The sequence below is a fragment of the Patagioenas fasciata genome, chromosome 1 (genome assembly GCF_037038585.1).
Source record: "Patagioenas fasciata isolate bPatFas1 chromosome 1, bPatFas1.hap1, whole genome shotgun sequence".
Classification (NCBI taxonomy): Eukaryota; Metazoa; Chordata; class Aves; order Columbiformes; family Columbidae; genus Patagioenas; species Patagioenas fasciata.
The window spans coordinates 125,178,833-125,197,240 of NC_092520.1; the positions used below are offsets into that span (position 1 = coordinate 125,178,833).

The 18,408-nt window shown below is 37.3% G+C and overlaps 1 protein-coding gene across 8 annotated transcripts in view; it reads left to right on the top strand.

Moving 5' to 3' along the window:
* The window catches only part of EPHA6 (EPH receptor A6), a 492,663-nt gene that overhangs the window by 352,947 nt on the left and 121,308 nt on the right, over positions 1-18,408 (top strand). For 4 of the 8 annotated variants that reach the window (XM_065853097.2, XM_065853115.2, XM_071813915.1 and 1 more), the window contains 4 exons: positions 1,711-1,758; positions 2,182-2,344; positions 12,282-12,390; positions 16,386-16,456. In XM_065853097.2, the coding sequence (XP_065709169.1) occupies positions 1,711-1,758; positions 2,182-2,344; positions 12,282-12,390; positions 16,386-16,456 (391 nt within the window). The remainder of the gene's footprint in view (positions 1-1,710; positions 1,759-2,181; positions 2,345-12,281; positions 12,391-16,385; positions 16,457-18,408) is intronic. The other 4 variants (XM_065853107.2, XM_065853123.2, XM_071813926.1 and 1 more) reach the window with 2 other exon arrangements.

The following is an 18,408-nucleotide window of genomic DNA, read 5'->3' on the forward strand; positions in this document are numbered from 1 at the left end:
TTTGTTTTGTTTTCCTAATTCTTTGATTGATTTTGAGCTGGTTGCTAGCTTACACTGAAAGACTTGGTCTCTTGAGATGGAAATGTGCACACTTTTACTCAGCAGCTTCGTTCCGAAATAAATTCAAGTCTTTTGTTCTTCAACTTTTCATACCCTGGCCAAGTTACATGTTAAGTTATATGATACCTCTACACATGGAAGTGCCTGGAAGCTGCACGTATATCAACACTATAGAAGAAAAACTAGATAAGTATGACACACTGTTATTGAAATGTCAGTAAAGTAGTATGAAAACTCCTCTGTATGTGTAGGAGTTCTCTATTTCCTTACAAATCTGAGTATTAACCTATTATATCTTTTTTTGTCACATATATGCTATTTTTCAAGTTGACACAGGCTTAATCACAAAAAAAAAAATATCCATCACTTTAGCAGGTTGGCCTTCTTTCAGAGGAAAATAGATATTTGCTGTAATTTCTAAAAAAATATGTCTAAAATCCACTAACCTTTTCAATGTGAAGTTATAACATTTCAAGTAACTGGAAGAAATCTTCGGATAGTTATAGAAGTCATAAGATGGTATGTTAATTGTGGTGTCCATCCATAAGATTACATGTACACTGTGTCTTACTATTTCAATTTAAATATACACTTCTTACTGTTTCAGAATTTGCAAAAACAAATCAACACTTCCTCTTACTATAGTTTCTCAAAGTATTTCCACTGTTTGAAGTTTAAATGCAATTATTTTAGATGTTGGTCATTGTTGCCTTCCTTCTTCACTTAACGAAGTCGTTACATTATTTTAATGTCTTCATTTTTTAGTTTGCTTTTCTTAGCTGTCTCCTTCTAGGCCTACTGGGGGAATACTGAAATATACTGCCCTATGCTAATAGGACTTTGTTACATCATAACTTAAGTTGATTCATCATGTTTCATATAAATCTATTTGTTCTATATAAAAATATATGTATGTTCCTCAGAAGATGTTAGAAGTCCAACAGAATCTAACTGAAAACTATTCTTCTCCTGGTTACATCTCTTCTGTCAACCAGATTGTGTCCTTCTTAACAGGCTGGAAGCACCCTTTGAATAACTTACATATACTCTAATATTACTGCATGATATCATAAATGTATATGGTGCTTTATCGGCATCACAGTTGGATTGTTAAGCATATGCCAAGGACATTTCTGCTTATATGTCAGTTTTGCAACAAATCTTGCTGCAATGAAATAAAGCTAACCTTAAGGCACCATATAAAATGTTACAGATTACTGATTATCAAGTGACAGTAGCTAATGACAGGGAATAACCTCTCTCTTCTTTTAAGTCATCCTCTCATGTAAAGGTATTGTCAACGACCTCTCTAGCAAAGCAGCATTTAGTTTTTGCACACCAATCAATGTGTCTGGTCTCCATACCACATCAGCTGGTCTGCAGTGGTAATTACCGGTAATCTCTGCACACCATAATTCTCAACAACCTCTGCAAGAGTCAGGAATTCTCAGCAAATGCCCAGGATCAGCTGCCAAGAGATAAACAGGGGAATTTTGTAGAGAGTGTTTCTCCTTACAGAGTGTGAAAGGGAATTTCATGTGCAACTGCATTCAAGCTACCTGGAAAGAGAAATTAAGTTCAACAGCAGTGAAGCAGTTGAACATACAGACTTTAAAGAAAAAGTTAATTTTTATTTTCTTTTACCCACAGGTCTACCCACGGATAGCGCCGGCATTTTGGCACTACCTGCGGGTAGAAGTGAGTAGCGGGTATTTGAATACTCCCACATCTTTACTTCACGGCTTACTAATATTTAATGACCTCCTAGTTTGTCCATTGTGGAAAAATAATAAGCTACCATTCAGCTGCCATTTTCTGTGGATGTAGTCTTGTACTAATTCCATATTGTTTTGACTACAGCATAATTACTAACTCAAGACACAAAGATGTGATATGTTTATAAGCAAGATTTAAGACAAAAAATTGAAATCTAAGTCAAGGCCGTATTGTACATTATGACTACAGCACAAAATTGAAATACGGAAATCCATACCTGCACCTCCTTTTATAAACACGTTTTACATTCATGAGAAGAGAGTGGAGCTTCAGTTCTGCTATATCATTTTTGCAAAGTTTGTACCACTCAACTTGATATCATTTCTCCCCTCTTTTGTCCCTCAGGAGCATGAGCAGCTCAGCTATTCCTCCACAAGGTCCAAGGCTCCAAGTGTTATCGTCACAGGTCTCAAGCCAGCCACCAAGTATATATTTCATATCAGAGTCAGGACGGCAGCAGGATACAGCGGCTATAGCCAGAAGTTTGAATTTGAAACTGGAGATGAAAGTAAGTTTTACTGAAGGAAAAAAAATAAAATACAATAGAAGAAGCATTTAATTCTAAAACAGTGAGACACTGAGAGTTTGAATGGCTGAATCCATTCCATTTGCTTATCACAAGATGACCACTGCTGTATGATGAAAAGCAAGTAAGCTTCAGCCTCAGACTTCTGGATTTATAACGGCAAAGAAGAATGTTTTCTTCTGCAAAATTTCTTTATGAGTCCCTTCCAACTTGAGATAGTCTATGATTCTGTGATCCTTTCTTTGCTTCAAGAAGGCCTTGCTTTTGACATCTAGAAATACCCTTAGTCAGGCTTTATATTAGTCCGGCAGCTTCATGACAGCTCCAAGAAAACAGTGATGGAGTCTTTCTCTGTAGTTTTCAGTGCTCACAGACTCTACAAATAAAAATAATAATAATTAAAAAGAAGTATATGCATTTCCATCACTCAATAAGCCTGCTAAATTTGCCAGTAAGAAGTAAAAAGCTCACATATTCCTACAGAATATGCAAAAAGCCTTGGTGCTATGTATCATGTTCATGCTCTGAACAATTTTATATTTAAGACACGTATCGCCCTCCATGTTCAAAGAAACTGCAAACAAGGTATTTACAAGTATTTGAGATAAAATTAGTGTAGAAGATACAACACTAAACACTCATTAATGAAATTACTTTAATTAACCAATTATGTATACCATGTTTTTCATTAGTGTTTTAGAATTCATGTTGCTTAAGCTAAAATACAAACTCAAACCTCATAAGTGTTTTCAAGAGCACCCATGGGTTTGTGTTCCATTTTTATTGCTTCTTCTATTTCAAAAATATTGTAGGGATCTATTTCCAGGTGCTTAATGCCTAACTGGACTTTTAAAAATTTTCTGGGTACTTAAGCCAATTGCTTTGAATAGGTATTGAGGAACTTTCAAGAATTCCAGTAGATCCTGTCCGCATCTTCTGATGCAATAAATACTAGTCTTTAGGCACCCAGGGACATAACCCATATCAAAAGTAAATGCTACTTGAACCTCTATGTTCCTATGTCATGTTTGTGAAAATGTGACTTGCCCATCTAAATCAGGAAGGCTGTGGTCCCAGAAACATTTCTTTCATTGGCACTGCTGACAGAAACATCTCCTGGGAATGAGAGTGAGATTCCATCCACTCCTCCCAGCCCCATGTCTCCTTCTCAATTGTGCTGACGCAACTGGCCCTTGGGCTGCATGATGAGCTAGAGCTCACGACACTCTTAAACATTTATTACCCCTATTACTTCTAAGCACTCAGTGTGAATCTTGCTAATGAAACATAAATAGACATTATATATTTTCTGTTTACCAACATTTATTGCTTAAGCTTAGCCTGACTAGAAGTGTTTGATTTGTTATAAATATAAATCATTGTGTGATTGAAAGGAAATGTAGATGGAAGAATTTTTTTTTATGATCAACTGAGATGGAGGTCAAGAGAAATTCTGCTGCTGTTTGAAAATGGTACCTGGAGCTAGATAAAGACTGCAGTTTAATTTAAAAGGTAGTTTAAAGGACTGTGGTCTTATTCAAATATTTATACAGTACTTCTTTAGATTTCAAAGGGGAAAAAGAAAAAAATTAAAAAGCAATGTCAGAGCCTGCTGGTAAATATTATTTATTTCCAATTGCAGCAGTACTTAGCAACCAATCAAATGTTGCCTTGTTACACTCCAAATATCTTACTTCCTCACAGCAGTATTTTGAAAATTGACCTATTCTAAACTTTGAGGCAGTATCAGATCATTATGATCATTCCTTTGTACCCCTTTCATAACATGGGCCAAATGTCTGTAACTTTTCCAGACACCTAATGAAAATAGATTGAAATGTAACATCTAACATATAGAAGTAGTCTTGATTTATAGTCTTCAAGTAGTGAGGAGCTCACCATATTTATATGTAGATAGTGCCAATGGTTAACTTTATAATTAAAAACTTGCACGTTATGTTTAGCCTGATTTTTTTATTTAGCTTGTGCCTTGTGACCCTTTTGTGCCAAATTAAAAAGCTAAATACTATCAGAAGCCTCTTCCTCACCTAAAGGTGTATATGATATTTTTAAGAATTCTCTTGTATTTCCTGTGATATAAATGCTCTCTCACGCTAAAAAACCCAGTTTTTCTAAACATTGAATCATTTTGTAGCTCTTCAAAATTTTAACATCCATTTTGAAGTATTACATCAGAGCTGAACCTGATACTGAATTAAACAGGAAAACTAAATCTGTTTATGATGCTGTAAACAGACCTAACACCACTTACCTCCTTATGATTGTTTTCTTTCACTTACAGGTCAAGCACTTGCTGCCTGAACTAGAACATTGTCATACACAGCTGAATAACATAGCAATGTGTTTGCTAGTACAGTTGTATTCCAAGATGCTGACCTACATTTAGATGGAAGGATTGGGGAGGGTTGTGCTGAGACTTGGACAGCATAGTTATATCAGTACATGTAAATGTCAATTTGCCCTTGCTGGCATGCATCTATCTTACAAACCAGTCCAAGTCAAGCTGTGTAGGAATTTATTTTCATCATTTACTACTCTGGCAGCATGCAGCTCAGCTGAAAATTTTCTGATTTTTTAATATGTATTCTTATCAATTTTTCTGAAAGATTCCAAATAATATTAGACCAGTACAGACCATTGCAGCTGTTTCCATCTCTACCCATTAGAAACAACTTGGTGAAAATTCCACATTTGCAATTACATTTTCTAGTCTTTCTGTTAGTCAGATTTTAATTAGTTCCATGTGAGCTATACTAATTTTATATAAATCTAACGTTTTTGTCAGAAGGCTGGGAAAAATAGTATTTTAAAAGTCTGTGTTGTCAACAGAAAATTTATCAACTAACAGTCTCATTAAAATGACAAAGAAATATTAAATGTGTTTGCCAAACCCCTTCTCAACTGACATTAGCTAGTAACATCCTTCAGCTCTATCAGTTAGTTGTACACATTATAGTCTTAACATCTAAAGAAGGGTTCCAGGACCAGTTGCAGGTGAACATACAAGATTATTCCATTTATCCTGCTTAAATATTGACATAATTTGTTACTCAGTAGTGGTAAAGTGGGCAATCCAAAATTAGGATTTTTCTTTAAAGTGATAGACAAGTTGTAAAAAAGCAATGTTTCATCAATTGAGAGATGCATATATCAATATCATGACATCTTCAGTTTACTGGTTGAAACACTATGTGTGCCACTTCAGTTATATAGGGCAAAATCAGGTACATCCTTACTAGGAACACCCAGACTTTTTGATATAATTATTAATGATGGAGCATGAAGCAGAAGAAAGTCCAGCTCTTAGGAGCAATGACAAACCAGGTGCTTAATCATGCAATGCTCATCTGGTTTTTGGGAAGCACCCTCACTTTCTGACCAGCAGGCTGATGCAGCCGCTGTGTGGGAAGCATGTTGCTGTTGAACTCTTCTCCCTGCTGCAGAAACCAATAAATGGAACATCTGAAAGTGTAAAATTTGTACTTCCTTTATGAAAGCAAAAGGAGTTACCTAGAAAAGGTAGAAGAATTCTCTTAAAGAAACCAAGAATGGATGAATAGATGTTGTCAGGCATTTCTTCCACTGGTAAAGCTGAGAGGTTGCTGCTGGGAAACAATACCTTTGCAAAGCATTGTAACTACTGCTTTTGACCATGTTACGTACTGTCATTTATATTCACTCTCCCTGTTTCAGCACCTTACATGCAAAACTTGCAGGGTTTCATGCATTCTAGCACATATGTGTGCCACTACTGTGCCTATAAATTGAAGCATGACATCATTCATAGGTCCTGTTTTTATGTATCAGGAGCACCACAAAAAACCTCTTGACCTTCCTAGGATAAAATAAAATGCACTCTGAGAATAAAAAACCATTTCACTCAGAGCAAATATGTTTTATCTCTCCTTCTCTATTTTTCCCACTCTCTCTCTTCTAACTAGGTGTTTATGGAAGACATTTTTTGTTTGGTTTGGGTTTTTTTAAAATAAAAAGTTAATGATTCAAAGCTTTTGTTTTGTTTTGTTTTGTTTTGTTTTGTTTTGTTTTGTTTTGTTTTGTTTTGTTTTGTTTTGTTTTGTTTTGTTTTTTCCTGGAGGACTGCTTTTTACTATATCAGCTCAGATGCCCTTGTGCCTAGAGGAATTGGTAAAATATTGAACATTTTACAGCTGTTAGGCAGTGTAGTGCTTTTGTGATGTAGCTCCCTTGTGCAGGGCTTGGTTTGAAACCATGTCAGCTTTCTCATCACTAGGAAAAAAAAATTGAAAGGGAACTAGTTGGCTTGTTCCAGAAGGGACGTAAGGGGCAAACTAACATGTGTGCAGTGTGGACTAGTGCTTGGGCTAAACAGGGTGATAAATATAAGCACATGATGATTTTTAATCTGAAAGCAATGTAGAGTTTTGCATGCTTCACATAAATCATATTAGCAATAAAAAAATAAAATTTCAGAAATGCTAATAAAATACCTGATTGAGCATTTCATAAATTTGAGGACTGTGAAAAATGAATTGGCCTGAAAATCTGATGTTGATGGAACAATTACTTCATTTCCTTTACCACAGGCACAGATGATAACTTGATTGTATCGCCAAATCTACTGAATTCTCACATTCTTCGTCTTCTGCCCACATCCACAAAATCTGTCTTTACCTTTTCAGACTCAAATCACGTGAGTTTGGATTTGCCACCAGATGTGATTTAAACCCTGAACTCCATTCTTTCAAGAACTCCAAATCTCAAGAGAGGGGTTCTGAATCATTGATTCTGATAGAGGTCCGATGTTGTTTCCAGCACATGCTGTGATTCATGCCACAACAGAGAAGCTGTCCCTAGGATCTTTAGAAATACATTGAATTACTAATGCAAAAAGAAGATTTTGGTTTTTTTTGTTAAAATGGTTGATGTTTTGACAATAGTAAATTAAATTTCTGGTTGAAACAAATGATGTGGCACATATCTCATATTTAGAAATTGTCTTGTTGGATCTCTGCCCATGTCTACCTAATCCTACTGTTCATTCAGTAGTGGTCAGTGCTAGATACCTCAGAACATCTCATTTAAAGTATTTCCTTACTGTGTTTTATATTTTCAGCCATTTGTTCTCCAGATTTCATAGAATCATAGAATAGTTTTGAGTTGGAAGGAACCTTCAAAGCTCATCTAGTCCAATCCCCTGTAATGGGCAGGGGCATCTTCAACTACATCAGGTTGCTCAGAGCCCCATCCAGCCTGGCCTGGAATGTCTGCAGGGATGGAGCACCTACCACCTCTCTGGGCAACCTGGGCCAGTGTTTCACCACCCTCATGGTAAAAAAATTTCTTCCTCATGTCTGGCCTGCATCTCCTTTCCTTTAGTTTAAAACCATTACTCCTTGTCTTATCATAACAGGCCCTGCTAAAAAGTCTGTCCCCATCTTTCTTACAGGGTCTTTTTAAGTACTGAAAGGCCACAATAAGGTCTCACTGGAGCCTTCTCTTCTCCAGGCTGAACAACGCCAACTCTCTCAGCCTGTCCTCATAGGAGACCTGTTCTAGCCCTCTGATCATGTTTGTGGCCTCCTCTGGACCCTCTCCAATAGGTACATGTCTCTCTTGTACTGAGGACCTGTTTACTTCAGCCTACCTGATTTCTCTACTGTATGTGCCCAGAAGAAGCCCCAGAGACTTTCCTTTTCCTCTGTGTTTCCTAAACAAGAAAAACATCCTTGCTCACATCTCAAACTGCTTGCACAGGCTTTCTGTTCATACACTGGTCAGGAAGCAACTGGTAGGGGCAGCACTTGAAAGAAGCCTTTTCAGGTGAACATATACCAAAAAGTTTTGCATTCTTATGCTGGTATTGACATTATTTTTCCGTTTTAAAAGTAATTTTTAAAATTACCTTTCCATTGCCTTCTCCCTTTCCCACATATGCCCCTTAGACTGGAGCCCATCAGCTCACTGGTGCACAGAACTGCAGCACTTCTGAAAATGTAAAGGTTGTCCTAATTAGACTTTATATTTTTCTTTCCTATTCTTCTTAAGCAACATTGTTTACAATGCCTTGTAAATCCATCTGACAGCCAGCTCCTGTCTATTAGAGCTCCAGTTCTCACTGTCCACACTTATCTGTCTTACAGCAAATCACTATTATCTGTCTAGCTGTCTTTCTGTCACTTTGTTATCTTTCAGTCTGCTGGAAGGTCTGCTGCCTGATAGATATCAAATTGAAATAATGAAAGGATGTAGCTAAGAAAAAGAAGACATATGTCAATAGGGCTTCTAGCCCTTTTATACCAAATACACAGCCTTTTAGAAGATTTTGGAGAAATTTGCTCAAAGAAAAGAAAGGAGAACAGAGCTGGAAGATGCTCTGTCTTTCATCCTTTGCACCGTGACTTAAACGTCTGCACTATTTCTTCCAGTCTGCCCAGTGAGCAAGTGAAGAAGACTCGGGATATATTCTTTGAGCCCAGAGAGGCAGGAAAGTTCAGCTCCCTCTCTACACATTTGGTTCAAGAACTCGGAGTGGTGCTGAGACATGGTGTGGATGTGAAGAGTGGATGGTGGGGACAGAACTGACATGAGGCTGGATGCAGAAGGAATTTCTGGACATGGTGTTAAGCAAGAAAGCTGAAACAATGCAAATAGACACTTCAAATGTCATTTTGGGCATATAACCTGAATTTAGCATGAAGAGTAATGGGAGTGAAGAGTTTATCTGGATAATACACTTCTGGGTACATGTATGATACACGCTGCAGCTTTAAAATCAGATCACCACTTTGACTAATCACATTAATTGCAGCTACAATGTGTTTGAAGAGTTTTGACACCCAAACATTATAGCCTACTATGTAATCATCTGCTGGAATAAGTAATAAATCCTCCCTTTTCCTTGTTGTATGCTACTTTATGATTAAATACAACACTCTAGTATGTGTACACAAAGAAATTAAATAAGGTTGCGGGAACTTTCTTGGCTTTGCAACCTAGCATAATTGTCTTTTGAACTGAGTTTTTCTGTCTTACACACTCAAGAACAGTCCTAAGGTGGAACACATGGTCATATACCAATATGCACAGCTGATAGAGAGGAAAAATGAAGGAGGAAAAAGCAGGAAATGGCAAAAAAAGTCCAAGAACATGCACAACAGAAAAAATACATATTAAAGGTCTTGTTATTACCACTTAAGCCTTATCTTAAGAGAAAGCTGGAGAAATTAAAAAACAAAACAAAACAAAAAAACACAGAGAGATTAAGGGACATGTTGAATTTAGTTTAGAATGGCAAAATGCTGTAAAATTTTTATTGATTGTCTCTGATTACTATCTTTTCACTGCCTAGATAGTGGATTATGGAACCTTTTACCTGCATGTGAGGAGTCTGTGTATGCACATGCAGGTGCTTATATATGTGTTGTTCACAGTACTGTGCCTTTATTGATTTTTAGAAGGATCACTTCAAGCAAAAAAAAGTATTTCCATCATTTTGCCTTACCTGTCTCTCTGTCAGTTTTTAACAAATCCGCATTTCCAATTATACTTGTCTGTCATTTGACATTTTTATCTGACAAGTAAATTAAGGTCATCGGTAAGTTTCAGGCTTGAAAGCCCCTCACAGTTATTTGGCTACTTAAAAAAAAAAATCCTAATATATTGGACTCTGGCAGCTCCGCCAACACAGTAAAATACGAACAAGAGAAAGAAAATGAACACTTTTTAAGTATGAGCAGTCTTAGCTAAAAATCATGTTGCTTAGAGGTGGAAAGAACTAACAGAGTCTGGAATTTCTCACCTTCATTAATTTGACTCTGGTTCCTGATAGAAAATATATATTATTAAATTGATATATTGCATTCTATTTTTGCTAAAACACCAAGAAACAGCAGCTACATTCAACACAAATTATCCAGGACACGTGACTTTCCTCATCTCAAGAGCTGCAGAGTTCTTCCTTGGACCATAGAATAAGTCCGTACATTTGCACATTTAATTCTTATGAATAAAGGCCTTGGATTGTCTCCTTGGCAATGAATATCTGTTGAAGAAAACCACAACTAATTTAGCTGAGTTTGATTTTCTCCTCCTGAATCCACTATTTTTGCACACCTTTTTCCTATCAAAGAAAAAAGAGGCCTGCAGTTTGTCCTCTTGCTTCCATTGCAGAGATGGGCAAGAGTCTCATCTAAAACCTCCTCCTCCATTTACAACTTCTAACCATGCCTGGCTGTAAATCTTTGCCACATTTAGCACAACCCCTTATAATCTGAAAATAGTATGCAGTTTTTGATTTTGAGACCCTGTTATTATTTTCATTGTTACTTAGGTGACATGCTATTTGTTATGTTGTATTTTCTCAACTAAATCTGACCCCATGGAACATAACACAATGCAGAGCAAGAATCCACTCCTATAATATCACTTTTTTGGACATTACTTATTCAGTGAGTATTTGCTACATCATTTACTGGAAGATGTATATATTTAACTTGTCTGTGGAGAGCTTATGAACAGTGATACTGAATGCCTTGTAATTTACTGCCTGTGCATATCTCCATTAAATTATAGGGACAGAAACATAATGGCAGAAATTTAACAAGTTGTTTTTGCTGAAAATTTGACATAAACCGCTATTGGTTTTATTTGCTCTATTACTATTACAAAGCCAGTTTACAGCACTAATTTCTAAACCACTCACAAATATTATTTAGAAGCCAAATCTTTTTCTTGAAAACAGCATTTTATGAGGCTTTGGGCATCAATGTGTGTGTTGTATTGGGCTTTATCTACTGCAAAGTAAGAAAATAAAGCCTGCTGAGCTTTCTCTGCAGCAGCCTAGGTGATTTCCCTAAGTTTTAATCATCTGGTGCCTAAAGAAATCCGAAGATTTTTCTTATAGAACAGTTCGCAAGTTTAAAAAATCAAAGTTACCTTCCTGATAAATGTAAAAATTACTTTATTTTCTATGTTTACTACCATTGTCAGAGGTTACTGAATAGAACTGTGTTCACCTTTCAGAACAATGTTAGGTTTTTGCATGGAACAAAGTAAGAATTAGGTAAACATCATGTGGTGAACATGTTCAAGTGTAACTCAGTTTAAGAAATAAAACCTTGGAGTAAAAAGACAGGAATAAGATAAAACTGAGCATAATTCTTTTTCTGCTTATGTAGTACTTGGACAGTGAGGACCAATCAGACTGTAAGGAGGTACTTTGTCAGTGTAGAGATTTAGTATTATACAGAATAAATTAATGAAAAGAAAAGAGTAGGTGCCTAGAGACTGGATAATTTCAGGTGGTCTTTTTAAACTCCTAAACGTCCTATAAAAAGCACAAAGGAAAAAACAAGGCATAAGAAAATATTTTTTTTCATGTTTTCAACTACAGTGTTGCCAGTCACCAGAGCCCAATAGGTAAAACCATATACATTTTGTGACAGTAAAAATAAGCACCAGACATACAGAAGAGTGCGTGAGGCTACACATTAAGTGTGCTTTTTCTATTTTGCCTTCTCCTGAAGCCAATTTAATATATCTTGCATACGTAGCACTGCTGCTGACTTAACTGGGACAGCTGGATGAAGAGGAGTTCTGAAGTAGATGCAAGATAAAGCTAAATAAAGCTAAAGAAAGATACGTTCTAGTTTTGTGCCCAAAACACTGTTATATTCAAACTTTAGCAAATTAAAACTGCCTGATAATTCCAGCTCCTGTTTTTAAAAACCTGTGAACGTGTTCTCCCTTTCATCATAGACAAGACATGGATTATGTTTTTTCACTTCACAGGCGCATTTGCACCGAAGAAACTATTACAGAGCAATTGCAGTATTTGACCAGTGAAATGTTAGCACCCATTTTTCAAGAAGCCTGGGATATGGAGCATTAACCTCTTTTCTTTGTGCTTCTTTTTCAGCTTCTGATATGGCTGCGGAGCAGGGACAGATTCTTGTAATTGCTACTGCTGCTGTCGGTGGATTCACTCTCTTGGTCATCCTCACTTTGTTCTTCCTGATCACTGGGAGGTAATTACTACAGTGTTCTCATTTACTCAGGGTCAGGGTCATCCAAAACTCAGAATTTAAGAATAATAGCTAAGTCATTCACCAGATTTTCAGTGGTAAAATAAGGGTTAGGGTTAGCAGGGTGAATGTCCTCTTTGTTCAGCACTGCTTATACTCACAGTTCTCTATGAGTGTTGTTTTTCATAGAAACCCAGTTTGAGGAGCTTAGCGATGATGTGAAATCAGGAAATAGCCTGACTGCTTTTAAAATAAGTTTCTGGTCCTCTTCCGTGCACAGCAAGAATTCAAAAATACAATGTACCTGCACCCTCAAGACTGCCATAAGAAGACAAAAATAAAATTAAAAAAAAAAAACCCACACAGTATTTTTTGTAAAATCTCCTAACTGTCAATTGCAAAGCTGTGAAGACTGTAACGTTAGAATTTTAGATGTCTTGTGGTTGTTAGTGTAGCTTGCTAAAGGCACTTGAGTTAACAACATTTTATTACTTGCACTATTTTAACTTTGTAGGAAAAATCATGCACAATTTTGTATTTATTTCATATGCACATTTCTGCATCTGTTAAGAGAAAATATAGTAATTATATAATGAAATTAAACTCAAGAAAACTTTACTCCAAAATACTAATAAGATTCTACTGCCTGTGATATCACTGATGAAAACAAAACAACTTTCTTAAAGTCCTGTCTTATTGCTGTGTGGCTTTTTTTTCTTTTTTAAATTGTATTGAAGATATCCCAATTAAATGTACGTTACAACAGTACTGTTGCACTGGTAGGGAAATTCACCAGTCTGGACAATGATTGTTTTTTATAACTACCCTGATTCTTTTACTTTCAGTTCTTTTAGTATAGCACTGATTGTCTACCTTCCTTCAGTTGATGTGTTGATCAGGATCAAATAATGACATTAGGCAAATTGGATGAGAAAGCATTTTGATTTGAATGGCCAGGTGCCGTGCTCAATTACACACCAAAGGTTTTAAGGGATCTCACAAATTCTAGTTGGACTTGCTAAAAAATGCACATAGAGGTTGGAACATCAGTCTGTTCACATGCTCGGATTCTCACAGGCGTAGCTGGTTCCATGGTGCCTTGTTTCCATTTTCAGTGAGTCTTTGGGTGTTTCCTGTGTGACTTCAAGAGTTCACCTGCTTCCACCAGCAAGCAAAGCAAAAGTCAAAAGGACAAAGAGATTATATTCCTGTCTCCTCTGTGAGACATTAGTGACACTACAGTGCTGCCATGGATCAAGAAGGCCCCAAACCAGACTGATATTCTGTAGAGGTCTGGGCCTTTGAACAGATGAGTTGGGCTCATAGCTCCTGGAGTAACCTCCATATGGGGGTTGTGTGGGCTCTGGCACCTCTCTACCCTTTTCCCCTCGCCATCTTTCAGGTGCAAAAACACAGCCAGTGGAAGAGCCTCCATATGAGGAGGAATCTCCATGGAGTTTTTTTTCTTACCTGGCTTGGGGACAGAAAAAATCCAGAATTGGGATGGGATTCTGCAATATTCCTGTCCTGGTTTAGAGTCGGTGCTAACACATTAGAGAAAAGATGTTATACTGACTCCTCTGAATATGACAATGGTGATCACAGATGGGACTGATTTCAATAGGTGGTGCTGCACTTTCAGATTTGTGATTAAGTTTCTGTTTTGTTGGTATAGCATTACCCCTCATTTGAAAAGAAAGTGAAGTCCTACCAGTGGAAATGATTGTGTGGAATCCTTATGTGGAATCCTGAAACATAACACAAACTCTTCCTTTAAAAAAGATGCACTAAAATCAAGAATGAAAAAAAAATGGAAATTAGTTTATTTCCAGGTTTATTCTTCCTGTTTGCTAATGTTAAATATATCAGAGATTCTCTTAGCTTTCTAACATCTTACTCAATGGGACTGTTTCAATTATGTAAGATATGAATTCATTTTGAAGTGCTGCTTAAATGCAGCAATAGGAGTACATTCAGCAGAAGACAGAACAAGAAAATTTTGAATAAATACTCAATTTACTCTTGGATTGGAGGCAAATTTCTGCATGAAAAATGGGATTGGTACCCTACAGATGTGCTCTGCTTCACTGTTTGGAATTAGCAATTTGATGAGCTTCGAGTCACAGGGCTGCTGATGAGTCTATTCAGAGTGGAGAGGTTGGGTTAAATGAGCACCTGCCTCTGCACTTCGCTGAGTGATTATCCACCAAGAGCAAGCAGGAAGCAGAGCTGTCAATCACAGATAAAAAAATGAAAATGACAGTGACTTGGAAGTGCAGAATATGCAGTGAGACAAGGGTCTTGGCTGAATTCCAGAAAATGCAGTGTTAAAGCTCAATATGATTTATCCTTATTGTTACAGAAATGATTTCCCTCCAATTGTTCTGTAGCCAACACTTACAGGGAATGGGGAGCTGGAGCTGGAAGACTCCTCTGCTGGTGATTACTCACTGACTTCTGTAGTCAAACGTTGGGGCCATATGCATACTTCAGAGGGTTAAAACCTTGTTTCTTTAACTGTTCCCTCTGACAGACTTTTGAAGTGTAAGAGCTTGTGGTCAGTGTTCTTGGCAGTTGGCACCCTACAAACCAGTTGTTCAGGTCCTAAAAACTGCACTGGCACACTTAGTGGTCCCAGCAACCAGTGTACAATCTGAAGATTCCCACAGGAGCTGAGAATCTGCTGGTTGCTGTTTCCCTCCATAAGGGTGCATAACTATGAAAACAAGGGCCTTACAAATCACAGCCAATTGTGACAGCTTCCGAAGTTTCTGCCCCTCAGGTTCATCATCTCCTCTGTAGCAATGAATGAATTTATGAGTGATCGTACTCTGTTTCAGTAGTTTGAATGAATCATTGAAATCAAGTGAGTGTGTTCATGTTAACATATTTCTGATATCTCTGTTGTTAGTATTTTACTGGATATGCTATCTATAATTATAGTTTGTTTTACTTTAGAAGTCTGGTAGTGAACACACGGAGGCCAGTCATTTTTCTTCAGTCTGGTCTTGGAGCTGAATGTCTGTACACCAAACCACATGTCCACAGACACTGCTGCTCTTCACTGATGTCAGTGCTCCAACAGCCCTTAGCCCTTAGCCTAGCCCTTAGTCCAAAAGATTTTCCTCTAAATCATACTTCTTAGGCTGTTCAGTAAGTGAGAAAGAGCTTTAAGACTGAGAGCAAATATTGTGCTTTTTCTTGACTGAAACAGTTGCTCCTATCATGTGACCCTCTTAATCAGCACCAATAGCCCTGCAGGTAGGCAGCATTCAGACTGGGGCAGATTTCATTCCAGGGAACCTGAAAGTTTGCCGTGTGGCAGTTTTCTCCAAGATAGCTTTGCATTTGCAGGTAAGGTTGCTAACAGTTCATGAACATCCACAGAGATTGTTGGTGTTTGCCAAGGATTTGCAGTTTTATAGCAGTCACACCAACAGATGTTAAATCATCATATTCACATAGCAGGCTATGTATTATTTATCCTATATGATGCCTGCTGTCTTAGAGGAAATCACGAGTTAGTGCCTGGCTCAGGCTGCACGGAGCTACTCAGGGAAAAAAAAAATTCCTGAAACACAGTGAAGTCATAGAAACTATTATCTTATAAAGAAAATATGCATTTTTTGACCCACTGGATGTGAAAGTTAATAGGATAAGGTTCAATTAGCATGAACCAAGCAAACAAGAATGCAGGAAGTGATAATGTATTAAAGCGTCAGGATTCTTTGGAGGAGACAGACTTGGAAATAAAATATTGCATCAAACTTGAACTTAAGTAGTCATTTTCATGGTAATCATTCAACTATGATTTATTTTTATTTGTATCTAGTTTGTAGTTCTTCATGCTTATTTCTCTTCTTGGATTCACAACTAAATATGTATTCCAAATGCAAAGATTTTGGCTTTCATAAAAGTGCAGATGAAACTTAATGTACATTTTTTTTATGCATTACAAGTATTTTTTTAATTAAAACCTCACTTGTTTTTCTTAAAAGATGCCAGTGGTATATAAAGGCCAAAATGAAATCTGAAGAGAAAAGAAGGGCTCATTTGCAAAATGGAGATTGTAAGTAGTTCAACATTGTGTTACATATTATCTATATCACATTTTAAATGAAGAATGTTCATTGTTTTCTGTACAACTTTTGCCCTTGATGTTTTAATCTGACCATTTGAGTAGTTCCTTATTGTCTGCACTGTCAAGGGTGTTTATTTTTATTTGTATGTCCTGTTGAACAATTTCACTGACTTCAGTCTAGTTAATAAGGTTTTTTGTTATTCTATTAAAAATATTTATAAGTTTTTCAGGTATATTTCTTAGAATTCTCAGCTGGTCTGGACCATATTGAATCTCTGCCTCAAAATTCTGCTCTTGCTCGCTGTGTGGCTTATTTGTATCCAGTTCTCTTTGGCTTTAGGGATCTACGCTTCCAGCCACCCAAGAAATAAAAAGTAGAATGGGTTGCCTTCCCTCATGTTCCTGCTCACTGATCAGTACAGTGAGAGAAAATCCTGGCAATCTCTTGTGGGGAGCATACTAGTTTATTTAGTTTAGTATAGCTACAGAGTTTAAATTGCTAACCTCACAGTTTAATGTTAGAATATCTATTTAAAGTTTTTACAAAAGGTCATTACATTTTATCTTTTTTTTTTTTTTTTGTCATTTTGATAACATCCTTGGAAATACTGTGATCCAGACAGAAGCTAAGTCACCAGAAGTAAAATCTTTTTTCACCACTATATCCAGGCAAGTGGCTCTTCCTGTCAAGGAAGAGGGCACATTTCTCCATAAAAAGAGACTTTCTAGGAAGATTTGTTTGTTTGTATTTACAAACATCATCAGAAAGGAAAGAAGATGAAAAATTTCCTGATTGAGAGTTTGATATATGCCTCTGAGACCATGACTGAGTTTGAGCAAAGCCTCACTCAGTGTCTTTCAGGCCAGGGTAAATGATGACTGTAATTCACATTGACACAAAGCTTCATCTCAGAGCCTTCTCATTCATTTGCAATTATTTCAGCATCAGACTTGAGGGGGCAAGTCTCTACTCCTGTATGTGCTCCATAGAACCAAGGGTAAAGAGGAATTACTGTGATTTACCCCAGCAGCTAAGACTGTATTGCCAATAATACTCTGTCCTTTACACTGAGCAGTCAGCGCCTCCATCAGAAGCTCCTTCGTGCTAGCAGCAATGTTTTTCTGACTGCTGACTACCTATTGATTTGGTATCCAGTATCTCAATTTGAAACAATATGTGGAGCTCCACAGTCTCTGCTGGGATCAGTGTGAAAGTGGCCTCTCCTAGACTGGCTGAAGCTGTTTAAAAGAAGCTCCACTGCAAACTTGCACTGGTTAGCATCACCTGTTCCTGTTTCCAGGCGTCATGTCCACGCTTTACATGCCTTGTTCCTGCTGCATTCCTCCTTCCCCTCTCCCTTGGGAACTCAGTGTGAATCAGAAGATTTCGGGAAATAAACTCTTTGAAGGGAGTTAGAAAGGGGTCTGTGATATTGCTGATAACATGGCATCCCATGATGCCTGGTATCCTCCCCAGTTCTGTATGGTGTGTTACCCTGTTGGCAGTTGTCCAAATAGCTCTTGCACGCTACTTAGTGAAGCCCAGCCACATTCATACATCCTGGACATGTGTTCTTCACCTAATGCATTTAGGCTCACCAAATAATGAGCTGCTTTAGATTCAGCTACGAAGTGTTAACAGGAAGAAGGCTGAGAGACACTTAATTCTTTTAAAATAAGTCCTCTGGACCCAGCCATAGTACCCTCTTCTTATCCTGATAAGTTGATGCATTATCTACATCAACTTCTGTTAATGAACTGAAAGTTTTCCAGAACTTAATCACCACATGGCAGCAGCCTAAAAATTTTCCCATCCAGATAGTCCAAGAGAAACAATGTAAGTTCTTGGACATGCCATACTCAGGAACACATGGGATATTAGCTGTGCCAGAAAATGATGGCTTGCTGGACCCTGCCAAAGCAATCTGGCATCAACCCAC